Raw genomic sequence first — 25,449 nt, forward strand, 5'->3', positions numbered from 1 at the left:
GTCCAGACGTAAATATGCTGCAATACAAGCTGGCGTTCAATGGAACTTGAGAACGGCCGCCATTTTATTGCGAGGATTTAATGGTTGTTATCTTTCGAGTGTGTTTGTGTTTTGCGTTATTGTTTGTGTCAAAGTTTGTTTTTTATTTTGATGCTGCTGTTTCAAAGTGTTGCCGGCTTTCTTAAGTTTTCCAAAAGATTTTCGAGGGTGTGCCGACCTCCACGCTTTTGCGCGTCCGGCGTCCCTGTTGTAGAAATTGAAACGAAAATGAAATGATGAAGGACTGGGACTGCCTTCAGCACCCATTGTTTTATGTTCCTAATTGTTTTTAGATTTTTTTTATTTGGCGGGCTTTTTCACTTTTGCTTAAATCAAAATGTCTAGTCGCTTTTTGGTACACTCAACCTCGTAATGCTGACTCAAGACGTCTGAGGCTGCAAAACCTGCAACAGTCTCAATGAGCTGCACCTGAAGGGCTGTGGGATTGACAAGTTTGCACCAGCCTGTGCCAACCTTCACAAGGTGTATAAATTTTAGTTAAAATCAAACATTGTTACATATGCTTTGCAGACTGGCTTAAAGCCCATTTATTTGGTTGGTGTTTTTTTCCATGACTCAATTCAAATTTGAGCTAATGCCAAGCTTAGACTTTGTAGAATAATTACCTAAAATTATTTGCAAAGTTTTGTTAGTTTATTCCCAAGAAGTTTTGTTGTAGCTGAATTTTTCAGCAGTTTTTTTTTGGGGGGGGGGACTAGACCAGGAAATTCATTAATTCCATAGACATTTTATTAAGAAATCAATTAATCCTAGCCTACCCTAAGAATTAGGTCACTAGCCCCTACATCCTACATAATAGTTGCCAACCCTTCCACCTAAACTTTGGTGCAAGGTGACTTTTTCCTTGGTCAAAGAATACAGTGATATTTTTCATTTGCCCACAAAGCACTGCTCACACTACAACCCCATCCCCCACACGCAATACACACTCTGACTTCCTTTTGATCTTTTCAGGTGGTTATTTAACCTGTGACTACTGACTGGTGCCACCGACTGCAGGCTGTCAAGCTAGGGGAAAATATGTAGCATGCTTTGGAGCAGCTTAACTAAGGCTCTTATCTAAAGAACTAGCTGGTGGCTCAGAAGTTATATTTCTATTGTTTTCAGAGGTAGAAAATATAAATTTTTCAGGATGACAATTAAGTGTTCTTACTATTCCAGGGCAAAATGGCAGCACTGCAGAAGTTTTGTCTCAAATGGAATAATTTTCAGAATAGTGTGACATCAGTTTTTGAGAATCTCAGACAAGATGAAGAGCTTGTTGATATAACTTTGTGCTGTGAGGGCCAGAAAATTAAGGCTCATAGGATGATGCTTTCAGCATGTAGTCCATACTTCAGGGATCTTTTGAAGGTGAGTGTTGCTAATGCCAGAACAGGTTCATTGTTTGCAGTCTGTTGTGCTTGTCTATCTGACCGATGTCCGGATGTATCTGCAACTTTCTGGAAACCAACATAAGGCCTCTGACTCTGACTGTGAAAGATTCATGTGCTGGTTGAGCCATACCTAGCTAAAAACCAGTTTTTGTGTAAATAGATCATAGTTGTCACTCCTATTTAATGATAACAGATAATTAATTCAGCAGTTATGTTTACCTATGTCTCCACTCTTCAAAATCCTTTAACCTACTTATGTTCTTTTGGCAGGAAAACCCGTGTCAGCACCCAGTGTTTTTCCTGAAGGACACGTCCTATCCGGACCTGGCAGCTGTGGTGGAGTTTGTGTACAAGGGAGAGGTCAATGTGCTGCAGAGCCAGCTCGGCAGCTTCCTCAAGACTGCAGAGATGCTGCAGGTCAAGGGACTCTCAGGAGATGATGACGATGATGGGGTAAGTCTGTTGTTTCCTTTCCTGCTAAATTACCGAAGTATTCTTACAAAGTCATTTTATTGGACACAGCCTTCTTTTAGCCCTCGCTAAACATGGAACATATTTGACATTTTTGCTTCACACTTAAATTATCTATGTAGTGTGTCAATTCTTGAATACCTATCCCTAAAAATATGTTGGTACAGAGCCCGTTATTGGTGCGGGATTGCAGTGACAGTTCTCTGACAGCCCTGACGGGTGTTCCAGCCGGGCCGGCCGACGCCCACTGCCGTGGCCGCCTCGCCAGCGGAGCCGCGGGGCATCGAGCCGCGGCCGCGCCCGGCCAGCTCGCCGCTACGCTCCCGGGTCCGCGAGCCGCCCGACTGCCGGCCCAGCTCGCCGCGCTCCAAGCGGCGCCGGCTGTCGGGCAGCGACAGCCGGGTCGGCTCCCAGTCCCCGCTGCCGCCCGTCTCCTCCGCTCCGCCGCCGCTGCCGGCTGCGCCCCTGCCTCCCGCCACCATCGACCTGGAGCCCCCGCCGGCCGCCGCCGCCCTGGAGACGCCACTGGACGCCCGGCCGGTGGCGCACCAGCCGCCGCCGCCGCCGCCGCCACCTCTGGCGCCGCACCACAGCGCGCAGCCGCACGGCGACGACGGCTACAACATCAAGGTGGAGAAGGTGGACATCCCGGACGGCGACGACGACGCCAGTCTGGAGACGGCGCTGGGCCAGGTGTCCAACATGGAGGCGTCGCAGTTCGAGGGCTCCGACCACTCTGCCAGCTCACACGACATGGCCGGCCTGCTCAGTCGACTGTCGGAACAAGGTGCGGGACGGGTGGGCCGCGGCGCGTTACAGCCAATTTTCCCTTCCAAACCCTAGCTCAGCGTGAATATCGTATACATTGGTCTGATTCCACCCAAAGAATGGCCGTTAATGTTAAACTTTAACTTTTTATACGATAGGTCTACTCAAGGCCGTATAAGAGAGGTAGAATCATCCCGTGATTTCCAATGGACCGGTCGCTAAGCGTTAGCGTGACGTCACTGGTGGAAACCGGGCGGCGCCCGGCTCCAAGCTGTACGTCGGGTACATTTGGCACTGTATAGTTGTTATTACTGAACGTAACGACAACTAATGACTCTTGATAACTTTTTACTCACCTAAAGCTGATTTCCTTGCCGGTACATTGCCGACCCGAGCCCCAGGGTTGACAATCATGGGATATGGGTCGGATGGGCGACCTCGCGACGGGAGAAGGAACGAATGCAATTGTTGTGTCCCGCACCGCCGATTGCATTCTCTATCTGCACCCGGGGGGAGCAGGGGGCACGTGCCCCCATCGGATCAGGGGGCCTCTCGGGCCTGAGGGGCCTTGCGACGCCAATTGGCGGCTGAGGGTCCACGCTGGCATCGTTCGACTCAGAAGGGCCCCACAGGGCTCGGAAGAACACCTATCGAAGAGCCACACTTCCATAAGAGCCCCACACCGGCTTTTTAGTGTCCCTTGTCGGCCTTTGAGGGCCCCTTGCCGGCTTCTCAGGGCCTATTGGCGACCTCTGAGGGCTAATTGCCGGCCTCTGAGGGCCCTTACTAAACACCTACAGGTCACTCCGTTTTGGCAGTTTTTGGCGTGTTTGAGGACGTAAAGGACAGGAGCCGCCGCCCGGCACCGGGCAGGCGGCGCCGAGGGCAGGCCTCAAATGGCCAAATGGATGACATGCATCGCTGGGAGGTAAACACGGGAGTTAGCGCTAAGGCCAGGAACGGTTCGTTATCGCACAAAGATAACTGAAGTTCTGGCCAGCGGGAAACGGACGGGAGACCGGCGCAGCGACCATCGTGGGTTGGATGAGGGCTGGGACGGGACGGGAGAGGAGAACGGGGCGGTAAAGTACACACGGCCGGGCCGCCGGCAGTGATAACACCCTAGAGTGACAAACAGGGGAGGCGGGCCGACCGCGGTGCCGCACAGACAGTCACTCGCCGCGCGGGGGCGAGAGGAGACGACGCTGTGCGGTGAGGCGACCCGTCCCCATCCCCATCATGCCACCTAACCTCGTCTCACTTTCCTTTCCTCGCCCTTTACCGTCTGCCCTCGGGCGTGTTTGAGGACGTAACTGGACAGGAGCCGCCGCCCGGCACCGGGCAGGCCATTTAACGGCCTATCAGGGACCAGCAGCTCTAAGGGTTCCACACACGCCTGCGATCAGCGATGACCCCCTAAACCAATGGCTGAAGGCCCCACAACGGTGCCTATGAGGGCCCTCACCGGCGGCTGTGAAGGCCCCACACCGGTGCCTAGCTGAGAGCCACACACTGCCACCTCTGAGTGCAACCGGCACCCCTGAATGAGGTCCCGAAGCCAGTGCTTCTTAAGGCCATATATCGGCGGCTCTGGGGCTCAACGCCGGAGCCGCATCGGACGGCCACTCACCGGTGACTTTTAAGGGCCCACACCGACGACTCTGAGGGCCCCACTGGCGTTTGAGTGTACCTTGCTGATCTCTAAGGACTCCACAGGGCTTCCGAAGGCACCGCAGACCTCTTGAGAACCCCTTGTCGGCAGGGGCGGATCCAAGGGGGGGGGGTCACATGGGTCATGGCCCCCCCCCCCCTTGAGGCCCGGGGGCCCAAAGACCTTCCAGGGGCACCACCGGCCTATCAGGGGTATCACAGTCCTGACAGGGGCACCACAGGACCGCCAGGGGCACCACAGGCCTAGCAGGGACACCACGGGCCTGGTGCCCCTGGGCTCTGACAGGACTGTAACGCCCCTGACAAGCCTGAAGTGTCCCCGGCAGGCACGTGGTGCCCCTGACAGGCCTGAGGCGCTCCTGCAAGGCCGGTGGTGCCCCTGGCAGGCCTGTGGTGTCCATGGCAGGCCTGTGGTGCCCTTGCTAGGCCTCTGGTGCCCCTGACAGGCTTGTAATGCCCCTGGAAGGACTGTGGTGCCCCTGGGCCCTGACAAGCCTGAGGTGCCCCTGACAGGCCAGAGGTGCCCTTGCTAGGCCTGTGGTGCCCCTGACAGGCCTCTGGTGCCCCTGACAGGCTTGCGGTGCCCTTGGAAGGACTGTGGTGTCCCTGGGCCCTGACAAGCCTGAGGTGCCCCTGACAAGCCTGAGGTGCCCCTGACAGGCCCGTGGTGCCCTTGTTAGGCCTGTGGTGCCCCTGGCAGGCCTCTGGTGCCCTTGCTAGGCCGCTGGTGCCCCTGGCAGGCCTCTGGTGCCCCTGCGCCCGGAGAGGACTGGTGCCCCTAAAAAGTCTGAAGTGCCCCTCGGCAGGCCCGTCGTGCCCCTGACAGGCCCAAGGTGCCCCTGCGAGGCCGGTGGTGCCCCTGGCAGGCCTCTGGTGCCCCTGGTAGGTCTGTGGTGCCCCTGGCAGGTCTGTGGCGCCCCTGGCAGACCTGTGTTGACTGGTGCCCCTGCTAGGTCGCTGGTGCCCCTCACAGACCTGTGGTGCCCCTGGGCCTTGGCAAGCCTGAGATGCCTGGCTATGACAGGCTCGTGGTGCCCCTGATAGACCAGTGGTGCCCTTGCTAGGCCTGTAGTGCCCCTGGCAGGCCTCTGGTGCCCCTGCTACCCCTGCGCCCTGAGAGGACTATGGTGCCCCTGAAAAGCCTGAAGTGCCTCTCGACAGGCCCGTGGTGCCCCTGGGCCCTGACAGGCCCAAGTTACCCCTGCGAGGTCGGTGGTGCTCCTGGCAGGCCTCTGGTGCCCCTGGCAGGTCTGTGGTGCCCCTGGCAGGCCTGTGTTGACTGGTGCCCCTGATAGGCCGCTGGTGCCCCTCACAGGCCTGCGGTGCCCCTGGAAGGACTGTGGTGCCCCTGCCCCTAGGGGTGCTCATGGGCCCAACAGGCCCGTTGTGCCCCTGACAGGCCTGTCGTGTATACTTGCTAGACCTGTGGTGCCCCTGCTTCCTGGTAGGCCTGTGGTGCCCCTGGCGGGCCTGTGGCGCCCCTACAAGGCCGTAGGTGCCCCTGACAGGTTTGTGGTGTCCCTGGAAGAACTTTGGTGCCCCTGACAAGCCTGAAGTGTCAAGGATAGACCCTTTAGACGCCAGGGGCAAGTTCGTCGGACTGACAACGATTTGCTTACCTGATAACGTTCCTGATAAGTACTCATTACTCAGCGTCCACAACATATATACACATAGCACATTCATATATACTTGCTTACAATTGGTAAATGTGGTTGTGGCTAAGAGGTAAGATACTGACTAAAAATAAAAAATAAAAATAAAAAACTGAAAATGGGGGCACCACCAAAATGAAGTGGACGAAATCCGTTGAGTTTTTAATTTTGGGTATAGGTAGGGGCACCACTTCGATTCATGACCCTCCCCTTGGAGTTTTCCTGGATCCGCCCCTGCTTGTCGGTCTTTGAGAGCCCCTGTCGGCCTGTAAAGGGTTCGAGCCAGCAGCTCTAAGGGTCCCACAGCCGACTGTGACAACCCCACACTGCAGTGTCTCTGAGGGCCCACAATGGCATCTGTGATGACCCTCACCGGCGCCTCTGAGGGCCCACAGCGGCACCTCTGGGGGCCCCGCACTAATGCCTCTGAGAGCCTCACACCGGTACTTGTGAGTGCCTCCAAAGGCTTCATAACCGGCGGCCCTGAGGGCCCTACACGGGTGATTTTGAGGGGCTTACCGAAGGCACCACACAATCCCTTAGTCTCGCTGAGCTTCTATCCCAATCCCATACCGGCTTCTATCCCAATTCCGGCTCAACTAATTAGCAGCCCCCCCCCCCCCTCCATGGATCAGCAGCGCCGCGCCGGTACCGGGGGCCAGCGCCATCGGGGCGGCAGTCGGCCACGCGCACTCAATGGTTAGCGCTTAGCACCGGCGGCTAGCGCACACTCGGTGTGTTATCGGCCGTGAGCCGCTCCAAAACGGCTGCAGTAACTAGTCGATATAGGTAGTAAGCAGATGCAGAGATGCAGGTGGATTGATGACCGACAAGTTTTTGTGTTTTACGAGGGTGAAGGGTCGAAGTCGGCTGCTAAGTGGTGAGCGAATTTTATCAGATGCCGGTTCACCATGACCTTTGTCCGGGTCCTCGTACCCCGGCGCACTCTTGGAGAGCCGAATCACAGCAAAAATCCATCCACCACTGTATCTATACGGCTTACGCTTTTCTGAAAACGTCTGCGTTTGGCCTTCTACGGGCCCGGCCGGCCGGCCCCGATTGGCGGTCCTCCAGTGACGTCACTGGTAGTGTTAAGCTGATTGGCGAATAATACACGGGCGGTCCCGGGATGACAGCGCCCTGGGTCTACTTAGTTGAATGTTCCGTCCTTCACACTATATATGTCCAACTGCGCCGGTGTGTGTATGACCGGGTTCCCTGTGTCCTCAGGCGGCAGCGGTGACCTGTCTGTCGGCGGCGCGGCGGGTACCTCAGAAGACGGCTCGTCACAAGGTAGGTGCCGCTTCTGAACCGGCCTGGGTGCCGCCACACACACAGACGCACAACGAACGCCACACGCCACTACATTGACATCGGGGCGGCGCCTGCTGCCGGGAAGACTGCTGCTGCTAGCTCGGCGGCGTCGCATGATGTCACTGGCCAGCCGTACGATGGGCTAAACTGGGCTGTAATTTTGTAAAGTCCTTCATCTTTTATCAAATGCTTTCACGTCCGTTTGAGAATGGATCATTGTTTGTTCCATCATAGTCGGCCTCTTGTGTATACAGCACAGCTATATCAAAGTTCGTAGTCCAAAGCCATGAACTCAAAGTAATTCTGTTTTTGTTTTTAGTTGCATAAATTTAGGACCATGCTTTGCAGTTGATTTATTCGGAACTGACTTATCTACGCAGAATTTCCAATTCATCACTTATGCCTTGTCATTTTAGTCGCTGCCCCATACGGGATGCCCAAGCATCAAATGCTTTTTATATTGGGTCATTTGCTATCACCGCGAGCGACTAAGGAATATGTCACTCGCAGAGTTGATGAAGTTTGTCCTGACTAAGAGCAGTAACGTTCACCTATGTTCATTCATTGTTTTTTTTCCGCGATATTGAGCAGTGGCAGCAGCAGTCGTCCCGTTTTTTTCTAACCTTGTGCGTGAAAACACCACCAAAATTTGGTATCAGATTCTGAATTATTCATTGTTTGTCTGCTCTCCCTCTCTTTCTTTTATATTCCTTTTCTCCTCGTCTTTCTCTTTATTTTTTATCTCATTTATTTTGGCACGTACCTCAAAATTGTGTCCTCTGTTTTTCCCTTTGCCCTTTGCTTTTGTATTCAGTTATCTTTTTCTTACTTTTCTCTTATTCGTATTGACATATTCCATGTTCCGTAGGGCAGACAGCAAATTATTAAGACATGGCGGGCTGGGACACTTGGGACCCACCACCAGGCCATAGACAAGGGTACACCATCCCACACTGGCGGCACCGGGCTCTCTCGTGTTTCTGCTGTGGCAGCGTGCTGTTGATGTTGTTGGTATTCTCGTACCCCCTGCCTAGTCGCCTGCTCACTGTGATCACATGATAACGTAACGGTAAACGCTTCCCAGCTAACGTAACGGTAACTGACCAGTGTGCCCGAGCGTTTGTACCGTGCCGTCACTGCCACCGCCGCCGCCGCCGCCGCCGCCGGTCCGGCCCGCCGCTCAGCTGGGCCGCGCTGTCCGTCCTTTGCGCCTCGGCCGCTGCTGTCCGCTCAAACCGTCCCAGTCCGCGCGCGGCCGCTCCGGCCCGGTGCCGCCTCCCCGGGCGCGCCCGGCTCCCCCGGCCGACTGCGCCGCTCCTCGTGTTGCCGTTCGTAGATCCGGCGGGCCGTCCCGGGCCGCCCCGTGCTGTACGAGAATACCATCAACAGTGTCCGTGTGCAGTGCGTGCTGTGAGAGTGGGTCGGACGGGCTGCGCCGAGCAACGGCGGCGATTCCGGCGTCCCGCCCGGCCCGGCGAGGCTCTGGCGTCCCGCCGGATCGCTACCAGGACGTCTGTGGGCCGCAACAAGCTTTTGTTCCATGGCCACGAACGTCCGTCATATCAGTTATGGTCAGATATCTCCATCCATGCTTACCTACCGCACTCAACAGCAACTCTGTGTGTGGTGGCTGTATGGAGTGGCTGGCTGGGCAGCTCTATGGATTCTTCCGTACACTACAGCGGATAGACAAAAGCTGAAAGTTCGTAGGCCGGTCCGCACAACGGGGCTCCGTCTGGGTGATGAGGGGAGTTATGGGAAAGTGCTAAATGGCCCAACGACAGCTGAATACTGACAGATGGAACGGAAACAATGCGAGGAGAGGAGGGGTATGGAGGGGGTCCGGGAGGCGGCTGGAGAGGGTAGTCTCGGACACTTGGTTGGAAAGCGGGTGGGGTCCCGTGACGTTTTTGGGTGTACCACAGTACAATCTTTCCCGCATTTTGGTTAGATGGTCTGAACTGGGTGAGTGGGGTATGAGTCTGAGCTGGACTGGTAAAATAAACGATATTTTTATGAGGGATTCGCCAATAAGTGCACTTATTAGTTATTGGTGATTTAGCAATAATATGGCTAATGCCGTAGAAGAAAGGTGCCATTGTTGAAGGGCGAACGGGCCTCGGTTGGGAATATTTTCTATATTGACAATCATTGGTGTATGCACTATGACATCCATCACTTTTTTAAACAAACTTCGTGCTCAGAAAAAAAAGCAAAGAACAAAGAATTGAAGCTACTTCGACACAATGAAGGGATAGCTATTTTGAGTCGGCTGGCCGGATGACACTCTCTGATATGGTTTGACCGTGATAGAGCAGTGGAACACAAGACGTACCGCTCGTCTGAAGGACTGGGGCTCCGGATGATTCCAGCCCTCCGCTTCCACGGGTCTCGGAAGGACGGGCGACCGATCGGGTCGGCTGAAGAGCCCCCAGTTTTCTGCTCTCCGCTGATTCTGGGAGAAAAGGCCGCTGATGGAAAGAAGAGTCGGTGAATCTGTCGTAATAAACGTGCTACGAATGTTGTGCTTATCATTGACTGGTTAATTTATTCTGGGATTAGATGGCAGATGCTAACCTCTTACAAGCATGCGCAGTCTTCTTGCTGCTGCCCAAGCATCGTCTTATTTAAAACCTAATCATGAAAAAGATACAGACCTAAAGAAAGCAGAATACATAATTATTAAACATCTTTTGTAAGAGCTCGTGAATTATCTTATCCTATGAAAGACTGCGCTCGGCCACAGCCTTTAAAATCCACATATTTTACATCGACGCTTATTGGATTGTCCGGCGCCGGACTTGTGACGCAGCGCTGCACTGCCCAGATCCTTTTTTCCTCCTGGGCCGCCGTGATTCTCCCTCCTCGCTCTCTTCTGCCTCATCCCTCTGCCTTCCTGGCTGTCGCCGTTGGTGCACCTGACTCGCTCGGCGGTCCGTTCCGGCGGCGAGGGCCGGTCTCGGAGGGGCGGCGCTCGGCGGCGGCGGCGGACGGACCGGCTCTCACGCGGCGCCGCCCGCTCTGTTTGCAGCCGGAGACGCCCGGTGTGACCTCTGCGAACGGGAGTTTGTCAGTACGGCCGCGCGCCGCCAGCACGTGGCGTCGGCGCGCTGCTTCGTCTGCGGCCAGGTGGCGTGCGGCCGCGGCCTGCAGGGCCACCTGCTAGCGCAGCACCGGCTCATCTTCCCGGCCAAGTGGTGCCCGGCCTAGTGGGACGGAGCGGGCAGACCGGCGGCGGCGGCGGTGGCGGTGGCGGTGCTGACCCCGTCTGCCGATTGATCCGACTGCTCGCCCTGATGGTGCGACGGAAGGCACACGGCTCGGTGGAGGCGCGCCAAGCGCTAAATTTTACGGAGACGACCGCGGCAGACGGACAAAAGCCATAGTTTATAGCTAGACGGTGACAGGAGCGGCTTGTAGTACTAGATTTAGATGTTACGTTTGCTTCCTACTTAGCAGCATTCTCGGAGCGATTTTTCGGTAGTTTCGGTGTGCGTCCCCATTGTTCGACTGACTGCTTACGAGCAGTAACCCGTTTGATCTGAACCGACGGGGCGCCTATCCGTGTCCCTGTGCGTGTGTGTCTGTGTGTGAGTGTGTGGCGGTCGCGCCGGCCTCTGTACCGCCCCTGTGGTGTTACAGGGCCCTTCACGTGCCCGCTGTGCGGTGGCGTGTACCGCCACGTGGACTCGTTCCGCTGCCACCTGCACGTGCACGCCGGAAAGACGCAGTGCCACCTGTGTCAGCGCGTGTTCAGCCGGCGCACCCGGCTCAACGCCCACCTGTCGTCCGAGCACGGTCTGGAGAGCGCGTACTCGCCGCGCGTCTCCAAGGAGCCCTGAGCCGGCGGCGCGGCGGTGTGACCTCGGCGGCGCGGCGGTAACGGCAGCCCGTCTGATGTGCCGGCGCTGTTTGCAGTGTACCGGTGTGAGCTGTGCGGTGCCACGTACCGGCACATCGACTCCTACCGCTGCCACATCTCCATGCACGCCGGCAAGACGCGCTGCCACCTGTGCGGTCGGGTGTTCAGCCGGCGCGCCTACCTGAACCAGCACCTGCGCGCCGTCCACCAGGTGGAGCCGCCGGACGAGCGGCGCCGCGGACCCGCACGGGTCCTGTAGCGGCTCCGCGCTCCTTGTAGTGGCGCCCCTGTCTCCTGTAGCGGCGCCCCGGCTCGTACATTCGCGCCCCTAGCTGTGCGGTGGCGCCCTGGTCCGTGCAGTGACGCCCCTATCTCCGGTAGCGGCGCCCCTTCCCCGTGAACTGATACATTGCTCTGTGTGGCGGCGCGGCTTCGTGTCCTGTGTGCATGCTGAATGTTTGTGACGCCCTCTGTATGTAGCTCTGTCTCTTTAGTCGCTCAATAAACGGGAGACGGTATAGAAGTGTTTTGATGGGTGCGCTGGGGGGGGGGGGAGGGGAGGAAGCGAGCTATGACTATGGCATCAGCTATGGCTACCTTGAGGGGATTCTTTCATTGATATTCTCTCGGTATCTTGCCGAAGTGGGATGGCCAAGCTGGAGAGAAATTAACGTCTTGCTATCGGTAGAATCAAAGTGCGAAGAACGATGCTCGATAGTCTGTTCGCTGTGGAGCTCCGTTGGTGCATTCCACCTGCTCTAGCCATATTGTTACTGGAACTGAATGCTGATTGCATCCTAATTGGAGCTATTAATCGGGGCTGGCACGGCTGTTTTTGTTGGGCGACCGTAGACCCGTAGATCTCCGTCTCCGTCTGCTCTTTGTGCTGGTTCAGATCTGGACTCTGCGCTGAAAACATCGATGGGGCACTGCCCTGTTGTGACGGTCCTCGGATGTTTGACCAGGCTCGGTGGAACGGACCCGGGCCGCTGGCTCTCTGGGGCGGCCAGCATTCAGTGCCGGTCTTCGATCTTCGCCCGTCTTCGATCTCTCCGCACATCTTTTCTGGTCTATTCGGCGATCTCCGCACAACATGCTGAAAGAACTGATCGATAGAACTGCTCACCTTGGAGCTTCCCTAATATTCCGCTTATGCACTTAAGCTATGAACACATTTCGTTGTCGGTTCGCCCTTGACTCTGGTGCCGGAACGACAACGGAGACAAATGTGCGTGGCCGTCGTCTTCTCATATAGGCTTCTTTTCAAATCAGACCCCGCACATGAGTTTTTAACGCCCGTTTGGGGCTGTGGTTTTTATCGTGCTTTCGACTGCGCTTGAGCTGGTGGATGAACTTCTGCTGGCATCTTGAATTGGCTTTGTCAGCAACGCTACCAGTGACCTAAAGTGTCTTGTCTGGTTCTGGTCCATGCTGGATACTGGATTACAATATCCTCATCCTTTTATCCTGGCGTCAATCTGTTGCGCATATCTTATTCCTACTGCACTAGTCCTAGCCTATATCAGGGCTGACTAGCCACATTCTGCTGGGTGCAAAATGCATATACCTATAACTGCTTAGCAGATTTGAGCGCACAATGTATCGCACAGATTCGCGATCATCTGAGTGAAAATATTCAGACAATGATCGGCCGTACTCGTGCAGAAGGCAGACGAGTTTGCCGGACACCTTGTGTGTCTTCGGACGGACATCGTGTGCGTATGTCCGGGTCTTATGACCGTCTCACCGTGGACGATTCTGGCGGCGGCGGCAGTGCCGGCTGTGTGGCCGCCGTGTTTGGCTTTAGCCGCAAAGAGACACTGTCTGTGACCGCGGACGGTCGGCTCCGGCGGCTGGCGGGCGCTCTGTGACCAGCTCGCGCTGTGTTTCAGCCGCCGCCGCCGGGCCCCGGACCGTGCACCACTGTCCCGTCTGCTGGAAGCCGTTCACCCACCCCAAATCGCTGCTGCAACACCTGCCCGTGCACACGGGGTCCACCACCTGTCCCGTGTGCGGCCGCGTCTGCGACAGAAAGGCGCGGCTGAACCTGCACATGCGCAGGTGTCACCCGGAGTACGCCGACGGCGGCGGCGGCGGCGGCGCGGGGCCGTTCTAGTGGCCGGGACTGTCTCGGATTGTGCCGCGACAGTGCTGAGTGTCTGGCCGGCCGCCGCTGCTGGCTGGGAGCGGTCGGTGGTGATAGCCGGTGGTGTCTACCCGTTTGTGACGGCCGATGGTGTCGGCCGGTGGTGACGCTGCCCGCTGGTGACGCTGGCCGGTGTCTGTGTGCCGGCAGCGGGCGGCGGCCGGACTCCCCTCCACTGCTCCGTCTGCTGGCGCGCCTACACCAACCCGCAGTCGCTGCAGAAACACCTGCCCGTACACCGCGGACACACCACGTGCCGCGTTTGTGGCCGCGTGTTCGACCGCGTGGCGCGGCTGAACGCTCACGTGCGCGCCGCTCACCCGGGCTTCACCGGGTCGCCCGGCTTGGACCGACTGTGAGACGGGCCTTCCGGGGTAGCTGTGAGACGGACCGGGCTGGACTAACCGTGGGTCTGTCGGACAGGGTCGAATTAGTTGTGGGTCTGCCAAACCGGACCGTACTAATTGTGGTTCAGACCAGAGCTGTCTGTCGAGCTATCGGACCGAGCTGCTCCGACTTTGTGAGTGCAGACCTGGCCCGACCGAAACAGTCTGATTGGGCCGGACTGGACTGTAACTGTGAGCGCACCGGCCGAATGTGTATGTCTTATCACTTATTATAATATGTTTTGAAATATCTATCGAGATGTCGCCCCATTCTTTGATTGTCAAAGAAATATATGTCTCCCATGTCCCACTTCAGCGACTTTTTGGTCTTCTGCGGGGTGGATATCGCCGAGGATGCAGTAATCATTGAAGCGATGCATTGACGCTACACTATCACGCAACACGCAGCCGGTTCTAGGAAACACTGAGGCGCGTTTATGTATCTGATATTTTGATCCTTGCGCCGCCGGATGACATGGCGTGTTGATTGATGTAACCGAAGCAATGAATTACAGGTCGGTCTATGAAACGATTTATGAACTGGTGTTTGTGAAACGCCTCTTCGCTGTTTCCTTTTCTTTTAGATGCTCTCTCGGAATCTACATCTCCCGTGGCCGGCTGGCCTCAGCGGTTCGAGACCCCTCCTGCGGATCATTTCTCTCCAACCGGACCTCCATGGTCCGAGACCTTACCTCTCTGACCGTGAGACCTCAGCAGTCAGCGGTCCCCCTCCCCGTCTGGTGGCGGCGGCGGCGGCTTGCGGGCGGTGTCGAGCCCGGCTCCGCTGACCGGCGGTCCTGTGGTGTCTCGTCGGCAGCTCTGGCCGGCCGGCCGTCGTCCACCTACCAGTGTCCGGTGTGCAGTCGGACGTACACGCACCCCAAGTCGCTGGCGCAGCACCTCCCCGTCCACTCTGGCGAGACGACCTGTCAGCTGTGCGGCATCACCTACTGCCGCCGCTCACTCTACCACGGACACATGCGGCGCGTCCATGGCGCTCCATGAACGTCCGAGGCCCCCCACCCCCATGGCGGCCGTTGCGGCCCTGAGCTCCCGCGGCCCCCCTGAGCTCTAGCTGCGGATCCGAACTGTCCGGTGCTCCCTGAGAAGCACCGGCGCCCCGAGTGAACACGGTGCCCCCAGAGCTGTTGTTGCAGCCCTTGAGGCGCATTTCACGTTGTTGCGCTGCTCTAAGGAAAGTTGACTGTTCAAGGCTTGGCTTTTGTTAATGTTTTCGGGAAATGACAGTGAAGATTGAGAACCTGAGTTGGAAGGGATGGCTCGCGTTCTGAAGGCCAGTCGATGAGGAAGATGTTTCAGTTACAAGATTCGTTTCAGTTAGTCCTGGTGGTTATTTAGTCAGCGTTTCTAGCCAAGCTCTTAGATCCTTGCATTTGAGAACCGGCGCTGCCTAGGCATAGTTCTTGGGGCGATATCGGACCCATCTTTGCCGTAAACGTTGCGAATCTAGCTCGTTGATTTGGTGTTTCCTTAGAAGGTTTCCGTTTTTTTCTGCATGATGTCGCAGTCCTCGGAAGAAATTGCCCTTGTGCGATTAACTCTTAGGTTGACATGTTTTGTGGCACTGAGCGGTTTTCAGAGGTTGCCCTTTTTGTTTGAGCTGTAAATAAAAGAAAGTTTATTCGAGCTGTTGTCGATGATTCGATGAGAATAATTTTCCACGACTATCCTGACGACTCCTACTCTCCTCGAAAGACACGACTCTGTCTTTGTCGTGGCAAGCGGTTGCCGGTTGCCGGTTGCCATACCATGCCGTGCTTCGTCCAACAAAGGATTGGCACGGGCGTGAGATGGTTTGCTGTATCCTAGTGGCGCCCCACCAGCTCCTATCATCCGGCGGTGGCGGTCCGGCCGGCCGCGCGCGCGGCGCTCTCTCGGCGGAACTCTCACCGTGCCGTCTTGTGTGCCGGCAGTGCTGAGCGGCCTCACCTGTTCGCTGTGCGGACGAGTCTACTACAACATATCGTCGCTGCGCAAACACTGGCGCTCGCACAGCGGCGCCACCACGTGCCGGCTGTGCGGCGTCGGCCTCAGCCGCGTGGCTCATCTGCAGCGGCACCTGCGCAACGTGCACGGCCTCAGCCGGGAGGACAGCTTGGGCTTGTGCGACGAGGTGCCCGTGGTACCCGCAGACCGGCCATCCCTGTCTTTTACCGACGGACACCGCATGCGCTGGCACGAGGAGAGCTAAACGGGCCAGCATGGAGGCCCTGGCGCGGCGAGGAATAACCGTGCCAGTATGACTGGCCTCTGGAGGCCCTGGTACGGCGAGGACTAACCGTGCCAGAATGACTGGCCTCTGGAGGCCCTGGCACGGCGAGGACTAACCGTGCCAAGATGACCGGCCTCTGGAGGCCCTGGCGCGGCGAGAGCTGACCGTGCCATTATGACTGCTGCCTGAGGCGCTGGCATCGATGCCTGGCCAGGACATATCAACTGGCGAGGATGATTGGCCTCTGGCCAAAGGGTCTGCTTTAGTGGACAGAGGGGCGAGAAAGGGGGGTTGAAAGCCGATTGACGAGGAGCGAAGGGCGAACCGGTCACTGGGCGAAGGGCGAGGGCTAACCGACTGACGAGTGAAGGACTGCTGGGCGAGGGATGGGGACTGGCCGAACTCTGGGCTGTGGGTGGGTGGGGGTGGAGGGGTGTAAAGGCTGACCGAGTGGCTGAGGGTTGAGTGAATAGTGAGGGCTGATCAGCCGCTGAGTGGGAACTTTTGCTATACAAAGTCGTCTCTGAGTGTTGGGCTTCTTGCCGTGATTTCCGTAGACACGAACGACCACAGCTGCAGCGAGCGGCGTTGGTCCTTTCCTAGCTCGCCGGCGCCGGGTGGCGAATCGGGCTCAAACTGCCGTGACGTTTTTACGGCTGCCAATCGTCAGATGCTAGGCTGAGGAACGGAACTATCAACTGACCCGGTGGGTCAGCAGGGCGGTCTACCTGGAGATTCTTTGATGGCTCCCTGTAGCTGTTGCGGCGCTCGACGTTTGCGGTAATTTCTGTTAGATTGTAACCTCCGATGTGCCACTTTTTTCTACATTTCCTCTTTTGAAATGAGTTTTGAGCGCGAATCAAAGCCATAAACTGATTGTTTCAAGTGTATCCCTTTCCTGCTAAGAGTCGCCAGGGCTGGGATTTGGTGAAGTTTGGTATTTTTGTCCTGTTAGACGATGTACTTATTTGGCATTCCAACTGCTCATGGATGTATCTGGATGTTTCTCTGTATTGAAATAAAAAATGAATCAACACTACCAATCAACACTTTCAATCAACAGTAACACTATCAATGACCTGAGACTCTGTCACTTACCGGCGTGGCCGGTGGCCGCTGGCGGTGTGCTCGGATCGGACTCAAGTGTCCCGGCGGTGGGGCCATTCTGTACCCTATCCCAGCGGCGCGGTGGGACCGCTCTGGGCCGCTCTGTACCCCATCCCGGCGGCGCGGTGGGGCCGTTCCACGCCCGCCCTGTCCCTGCGTTTGGGCCGGTCCGCGCGCGCTGTGCCGTCCGCCCGACCCCGGGCGCTGCTGACGCTGTGCCGCCTGCCGGCAGGGGTCCCGGTGGCGGCGGCCGTGCACCCGTGCGACCAGTGCCCGCGCCAGTTCCGCAGCGCCATCGCGCTGAGCACGCACCGCGCCGTGCACCGCGGCGAGACGCGCTGCCACCTCTGCGGCGTGGTCTACTGCTCGCGCTGGTACCTGCGCAACCACCTGGCCTCGCGGCACGGCATCACCGCGTCACCGTCCGGGGCCGGGGCCGCGCCGCAGACTACAGCCGGTGCCGGGACTGCGCCGTACACGACGGCCGGGGCCGGGGCCCTGTCGCACGCGCCCACCGGGGCGCCGTCACCGGTCGGTGTTTCGCCGCCGGTGCAGATGCCGCCACCCGCCGGTGCTCCGCCGTCGACCGGGGTGTCACCGCCCGCCGGGGCGCCGTCTCCCTCCGGTCCCGGAGGACCCCTCTGAGCGAACCGTCTGATCGGGAACCGCGGCGCTGCGGCTCGAGCTGCTGTACTACGGTTATCAGGCTTTCTAAAAGGCCAGGTTTACCGAGCGGCATTCCCGATAAGAGATGCCGAAAACTGCAATCCAGGTGGATGGCGTCGCTACTCCGCTCACACTCGTAGTACCCAGGGCACTAAAGTGTCGTAGTAGCTATCCGTAGGTGGTCTCAGCTTGTAGACCTTATAGTTTTATGAAGGTGAGCGGCCTGTCACTCTACTCTGGTGGTACCCGCGTGTAATTACGTATATGTCGTAACGGCATTACGCTCGCGGTATGATGCCAGCGAGCTCTCAGCCCTAAGGCCTAAGCCCTCAAAATTACAGCAAGCTATGCTCGTGTCGAGCAGCGAAATGTAGATATGCTTATTTTATTTCTCTTGTTTCTAGTTTTGCTTCGTAGTGGCCAGTGCCTGCCCTGACTGAATGTCTGATGAACTCCTAGACTGAGGAGTGAAGACTGTTCTGATTTGTGAATAAATTGAACCTCTTTACCAGCCTGTGATCGTTCAGTAGTTCACGCCTTTCTAGCCTCCATTACCTACCTGCGAGTGATTGTTCACTCGTTCAGTGCTAAGCTGGTCAGTATCCGAGGGGCCTTTCCCCTTCACGTCACTAACTGCCAGTGATGCTGGGTAGCAGAGTCGAGCAAAGACTATTGGGTCATTTCACCCTGACATTGGGTCGATTGATGGATAATATTGACGCGAATACGAAACGATGGGCCTTAGTTGCGAAGATACCTATTCCATGTATCTTATTTCTGTTACCACTGTCGAGTGCACGGTACGACGGTCTCCTATCTCTCCTGGTGGCCGGATATGGACGGCCTCCTATCTCGGCTATCTGACCTGGTGCGAGCGGCGTACCTATCTCAGTTTGGTCGGGTACGGACGGCCTCCTATATCCCCCGCTTGGATGATACGGCCTCGTAACTTCCCTGCCTGGACGGTACGGAAGGCCACTTATCTTCCCTCTCTCGTCCAGTACGGACAGCCTTTTTCACCCCCCCCCCCCCCCCCTCCGGCATGATCGGGTACGGGCCGCCCTCTTCGCTGTTGTGTGCGTCAGTCTGGTCTTGCCTTGCCGGCTTGAGAACCGCATTGGGAAGCTGGAATGACATTACCTAGCTTGCGTAACCTGTCCTAAGAAACAAACAAACCAAGCACTTCTGAAGCCAGCCACGGGAGCCTTACCCCCTTTACCTGCCTAACCTGTGGATGAAAACCCGTTCCAAGCAGATGTCCGAGCTGGGTGGGCGGCGGCCGTGCGGCGGCGGCGGCCGACGATACGGCGCGGCGCCCGGTGCGGCCGATCTGACCTATGTGTCTGTTTGTGCGTGCTGCCGGCAGGTCGGCTGGGCCGCTCCTGGCTGCCGTCCTGGGTCACCGCACCGTCGGCCGCCGCCGCCGCCGCCTCGGCCGACTCGGCGCTGCGCATTCACTGTCCCACGTGCGGCCGCGACTTCACGCAGGCCTCGTACTCGCAGCACGTGGCCATGCACCGCGGCCGCACCACGTGCCACGTGTGCCAGGCGGTGTACGCCACGCGGTTCGGCCTGCGCCGGCACCTGGCACAGCGGCACCCGGAACACTCGGCCGACCGGGCAGAGGGCACCGCGGCTCCCTAGGCGCGCGCCGACGGCAGGTAGGCAGTGGCACTGCCGTGGCGCCGCCGGCCACAGACCGCACCGGTAGTCTGTGATACGCCCTGCGCTGGTGCCATGCTGGGACGGCCGCTGGAGTGGGATTCGGTCGGCCGAGCCGAGAGCGCAGCTGGAGTCGGGACTCGTGAGGTCGTTTCGGCCAGCTGTGTGCCGTGGCAGCCGTGAAGTGCGTGTCGTCTGTTGCTGTGCCAAAAATACGCCATTATTTCTGTGCGCTGGTTGCGGAGGGCCGGCTGGGTGATCAATTAGCGCTGCTGTGGTGTAGGGAAGCTGCGGCCGAGATGCCTTCAGTGTCGACCAGCTCGGTCAGTCGACCGCTGCCAGCTGCAGCTGCTACTAACGAGGTGCGCGCTACAGCCGCTAACCGCAATCAGCTTACCGTGCTGCCGGAGAGGCGGCTGATGCCCTCCGCCGCTGCCCCGATCGGGGGCGGCCGTCGCTTGTGATTTACTGGCGAAAGATTCTTGTGCATGTGCTCATTTGTGAAATGAGTGAAATAATCCAACGTTTCTGTTTTGATTTAAGTGATAGGTTTTTGTTTTGATTGATGCGCTTACATGTAGTGCTTTCCGTTGGAAAAAGCGATGAAAGAATGGCGTACACGTGCATAGTAAGTATAGTGGGTTATTAGATATAGTGCGAAATAGAAAGCCTGAGTTCAAGCACCGCGTTTGCGTTCTGTTTTGTTCACTTGTTCAAGAGCATCAGTGGTGCTCATTGGCATGATACATGCAATATGCATCTACGGCTAACTAGTTATACAGAAAAGTATTGTCCTAAAACCCGTAGGTTACTTGGAAATGAGGACCACTCTCAAAAGTCGGTGTCTGCCTACGTGCGACAATTCTTACCTATTGATGTGAAAATCAACAGCCACTGGGGCTTAGTATTCGAACCAGACATAACTTTAAAGTCGTCGTTTGTGATTTTATTGTAAGCCAGATATCATCGATGCTATTTAGCCTGTATTCCGTGCAGGGCGTTGAAGGGCGGGTACAGTGCCAGGACTCGGTAACTAAAAACGACACTCAACACACGACATCGGTTCCTCACGAATCACTCCAGACACGGATTTCATGCGACACTACAACTTCTGGAACTTGCCGTATTAGTATTTACTTTCTATTCTGAAAATAGCATAGCTCATCACAAAACTGCTGTAACACAAAGGCATGTCGTGCAGTGCAGTGTAAGAGGAAGTGTCTGGCTTGCGGAGGGCGGTTCGTTGCTCCAGAATGGTGAAACAGTCACAACCGTCACGTGCTTCCAGTTCAGGCCTGATCTATTCAACCTCGCTGGCTGATCGGATTCGGATTGGTCTGCTGAAGGCGACCCACCATACATAGTGCGCTGGTAAATCTCCTTCGCTGAGGGCAGCTCCGTACTGCTGAGCTCAAGCTGACTAGGACGCCGAGATCAGGCCGGCTGAGGCTTTGAGATCGGGCCCGACCGGGGATATGAGAATTCGGGCCGGTCGGGATTCTGAAAAAGGGGTGGATCAGTGATCACTGATCAGGGCGATGAGATTGGCCGGACCAGGGCGCTGTGGTACTTACCGGCGGCGGTGGGTCACCCATGGCGGTCGTTCCGTCCGGCGGCGGCGGCGGCGGCGGCGGCGGCGGCGCAGCGAGCGGTGCTCTGCTGGTATACCGTCTAACCGAGCCCCGTTTCTAGGCCGGGTGTCGACGGTCCGCTTTGAGTGCGAGACGTGCGGCCAAACGTTCAGCCAGCGGACCAACCTGTGCCACCACCGGGCCGTCCACCAGGGTCGCACGCGCTGCCCGCTCTGCGGCCGCGTCTTCAGCCGCACCTCGGGTCTCAGCGCACACCTGGCGAGACGGCATGGCGACCAGCACCAGGCGCCCGGCGGACCGCACCAGCCCTGTGGTGACCGGGCAGTCCCGCACCAGCCCGGTGGTGACCGGCCGGGTCCATACCAGCCCCAGTGGTGACAGAACGCGCGCGAACCAAACCCTCCAGAAGTCACTGTAGACTAGCGTGCACCATGCTTCAGTGGTGGCCTGCAGGCTCATGATGCACAAGTCCCAGTGGTGGTCGGTCGGGCACGCACCAGCCCACTGCAGTGGTTGCCGGACGAACCGTACCAGCCCCTCTCCCTATAGAAGTAACTTTGCGACGCTGCGTGCTGTGTTAGGATCGATACTGCTCTTTTAAAGCTCTTTCACTAATGTGTCCTCAGTAGCAACCTACAGATTAGCCTCTGAAGCCAAGAGGACGAAAACCATCAAAATTGGCGCTTTATGAGATAACATTTTTTTCTGCAATAGCCTTTTATACAACTCGTGTACGTCACTTAAATAACTATAATTGTTTCTTTCCTAATAATTAATTAATTGCCGCTGCACTGTGTTACAATGTGTGCCGTGGCTTTGTTGCGTAGTTACGTGCTGTGGCTATGTGCCTTACTGTGGTTGGGTGCCGGGCTGTATCGTGCCTATGATAATGGTCGTGTTACCCCATGACCGGAGGGCCGTGTCGTGCCGTGTCGCATCGCTCTCTGAGCGTGGGTCCGGTCGCCGTGTCGTATCACCGTCTGACCGTGGCCCATACCGTGCTGTGCCGGGTCACCCTCTGACCGTCCACCAGGGTCGCACGCGCTGCCCGCTCTGCGGCCGCGTCTTCAGCCGCACCTCGGGTCTCAGCGCACACCTGGCGAGACGGCATGGCGACCAGCACCAGGCGCCCGGCGGACCGCACCAGCCCTGTGGTGACCGGGCAGTCCCGCACCAGCCCGGTGGTGACCGGCCGGGTCCATACCAGCCCCAGTGGTGACAGAACGCGCGCGAACCAAACCCTCCAGAAGTCACTGTAGACTAGCGTGCACCATGCTTCAGTGGTGGCCTGCAGGCTCATGATGCACAAGTCCCAGTGGTGGTCGGTCGGGCACGCACCAGCCCACTGCAGTGGTTGCCGCACGAACCGTACCAGCCCCTCTCCCTATAGAAGTAACTTTGCGACGCTGCGTGCTGTGTTAGGATCGATACTGCTCTTTTAAAGCTCTTTCACTAATGTGTCCTCAGTAGCAACCTACAGATTAGCCTCTGAAGCCAAGAGGACGAAAACCATCAAAATTGGCGCTTTATGAGATAACATTTTTTTCTGCAATAGCCTTTTATACAACTCGTGTACGTCACTTAAATAACTATAATTGTTTCTTTCGCGAGACGCAATTGCACCTATGACCTAATTCTGATGTTTAAAGGTCAATTTGAAGCCTGCAGCATAAACTAGTGACCTGATTTTATAGTAACCTGAGGCGGGTGGAAGTTTGTGCCGAGATGAGGGTGACTGACCAGTGACCTCTTCCAATTTCACACCGGCTTGGTTTTGGAGGCTGGAGCCGCAACAGACGGTGGAGGTTAAGTTCACCGCTTAGGCGGCGGCGGATTTGCTGCGCCCGGGCACCTCAAGCTCGGCACAAACTTCCGCCCGTGCCAGGGGCCGAAATTGTAACACGGCTTGCAAGCTTGATGTGTCAATAAAATAATATATTGAGCCAATAGCAGACCAGTGTGCTACTCGGTGAACCGGCGCAGAACGTATGGACCGTTCGACAAACTAATGGACGGGTCGATCGAAGGGCTAAAAGGCGGCTGGACCGGTAAACCATTAGGGACGGTGGTCGTTGGACGGGCTGTGAGCGGTGAACCGGCACGCCACGTTTGGCCGTGGAAGCACATCTTAAAGTAAGACGACATTGCAATTTGGATCCTCTGTTTTAAGCCGAAACGTGGATTTGTATCACCGAATGGCGAGACGAATGACCGGGCAGATTCAATAGTCATCAATACCTACCTATACTGGCTACTATTGAGCAATATGACAAATGGGCGGGAGTAGAGCGGCCAAGGAGCGGCATTACAGGCCAGACTGAAACGGGCACGTCTGTTCGGAACTCAACATCAAACGAAACATTGGGACATTGGACTTTAACATCAACATCGGGACATCACAGCTGTTCGCATCTGAACGGGCAGGGACACTCTTTTGGCTATCTGTTTTGGGAGTTTTCATGAGGGCGGAATCTGCTCCCCAATGGGTCGCGATTTGCCAAATTTTATTAGGGGTACAGAACGTTTTAAGTTGGGATATTTTGCACCAGCACGTCTCTTACCATCTGTCAAGGATGCCTAATTCTCGGCCGCTTGGCTCAGGGACGCTGTAAAACCCATGCAGTGGTACGCTAAAGGGACCCCTACCTACCGAAAGAAGTTGTTCTTGATGCGCCGGGACCCTGTGCCCGCTGGCCGCTGCACTGTGTTACAATGTGTGCCGTGGCTTTGTTGCGTAGTTACGTGCTGTGGCTATGTGCCTTACTGTGGTTGGGTGCCGGGCTGTATCGTGCCTATGATAATGGTCGTGTTACCCCATGACCGGAGGGCCGTGTCGTGCCGTGTCGCATCGCTCTCTGAGCGTGGGTCCGGTCGCCGTGTCGTATCACCGTCTGACCGTGGCCCATACCGTGCTGTGCCGGGTCACCCTCTGACCGGAAGGCCGTGTCGTGTCGCCCTCTGACCGGGTAGCCGTCCCATGTTGTGTCGCCCTCTGACCGGAGGGTCATTCCGTTCCGCAGGTCTGCTGGGACTACCCACCTGGATCGGTCGCCAGGCTCTACCTCCCGGCAGCGGCCACACGTGCAACATATGCGGCAAGACGTTCACAATAAAGACGTCGCTCATTCACCACAGGAGTCTGCACCGCGGCGAGACCGCCTGCCCGTTCTGTCAGAAGGTGTTCTCGCGCAAAAGCAACATGATGACGCACGTGCGGACGGTGCACGCGATGGCGCCGGGTGGCGAGCTGCCACCGCCGCTGGGTCCGGTGACCGGGGGGCCGCCAGCGCTGCAGCAGTGACCCAGTCGCCTCACTCCAGTCCGACAGTCGCCAGTAACGTCTGTATGCGGTGTGTGTGTCCGTGAGGACGAGGTGGTGAGCTGACCGACACGGTGTACGGGTGTAGGTACGCTACTGGTGGGGTGGCACCGACCGAAAGGGGCCGACCGCAAGCGGAAGTGCTCGTAGGTCGAGCCACCGCTGTTTCAGGTTCAATTTATGTACCTAGGTATAGGCTGAGGCATGTTAGATACGCCGGTAATGGAAAAAAAATCGCTGTCAGGTGTTGTAACCACCAAATTCACCTCCACATTATGGAGCTGGATTTTACCGGCAGCAGGTATTATGCCCATTGGCTCTTTGTATTGTGTTTTCTTTATACTAACAGTGAATTTAGTCCGAGGATTACCTAATGATTTTATAATTAGGTAATAGGTACGTAATGAAATGTATGTATGTATGTATGTATTGATCTAAAATCCATCCACATAACATGGTTTTTCAGGATTCAGCGTCATGCACAATACAGTAAAATGCAAGAAGGCAATAGGCACTGGCAGATAAAATAAGACAACTAATTGCACTAAAACCGGAATAAAACACAGCACCCCAAGACCTCAGGCTTCGCTGGCCGCCACTGCGCGGCGAAACGCGGTCAGCGTGGGCTGCTCCCTGACGGCCGGCGGCAGCCGGTTCCACGCGGCAGCAGCGCGGTAACTAAACGTTCTCTGTGTGGAAGAGAGCCTACACTTCTGCAGCTCCAGGGCGCCAGCTTCTACAGAGCGTGTGACCCGGCCAGACACCTCAGAGCGGGACACAAACATGCGGCGGATGGAGAGAGGGTAAGCTGGTATGTGGAGCGCCTTCCACACCTTCAGTAGGTCCCTCTCCCACACCAACCGCTCCACTCTGGGCCAGCCCAGGGATGCCAGAGCCGGCCCGATCCTCTCCCGACGCCGCACGCCTGTCACGATCCGAGCACTGAAGTTGATGAGTTTTTGGATCCGAGTGAGTTGATTTTTTGTGGTTCCGCCCCACACCGAAATGCAGTACAGAATGTGAGGGAACACGTGGGTCTCAATGAGTAACTTTAGCGTTTCCTGGTCAAAATGGTGGCGGAACTTGGAGAGGGATATGAGGAGGGCATTGCACCTCCTGACGATGTGACTGATGTTGGCGTCCCAGGCCAAACACGAGTCG

The 25,449-nt window shown here is 56.8% G+C and overlaps 1 protein-coding gene across 12 annotated transcripts; it reads left to right on the forward strand.

Annotated features, from left to right (window-relative positions):
• Positions 1-25,130, forward strand: LOC122384213 (broad-complex core protein isoforms 1/2/3/4/5-like). 12 transcript variants are annotated; one of them, XM_043371405.1, is made up of 6 exons: positions 1-83; positions 1,222-1,413; positions 1,707-1,889; positions 2,136-2,694; positions 7,232-7,294; positions 13,474-14,106. In XM_043371405.1, the coding sequence occupies exons 1-6, from the start codon at positions 81-83 to the stop codon at positions 13,680-13,682; spliced, it is 1,209 nt and encodes a 402-aa protein (XP_043227340.1). In that variant the 5' UTR covers positions 1-80; the 3' UTR covers positions 13,683-14,106. The 12 variants fall into 12 exon arrangements, with proteins under 12 accessions (XP_043227340.1, XP_043227348.1, XP_043227309.1 ...); XM_043371413.1 differs by lacking the exon at positions 13,474-14,106 and adding an exon at positions 11,234-11,695; XM_043371374.1 differs by lacking the exon at positions 13,474-14,106 and adding an exon at positions 15,644-16,985 and having other exon boundaries at positions 5-83.
• The last annotated feature ends 319 nt before the right edge of the window (positions 25,131-25,449 follow it).

Source organism: Amphibalanus amphitrite, unplaced genomic scaffold, assembly GCF_019059575.1.
Source record: "Amphibalanus amphitrite isolate SeventyFive unplaced genomic scaffold, NRLGWU_Aamphi_draft 000014F_arrow, whole genome shotgun sequence".
NCBI classification, from domain to species: domain Eukaryota; kingdom Metazoa; phylum Arthropoda; class Thecostraca; order Balanomorpha; family Balanidae; genus Amphibalanus; species Amphibalanus amphitrite.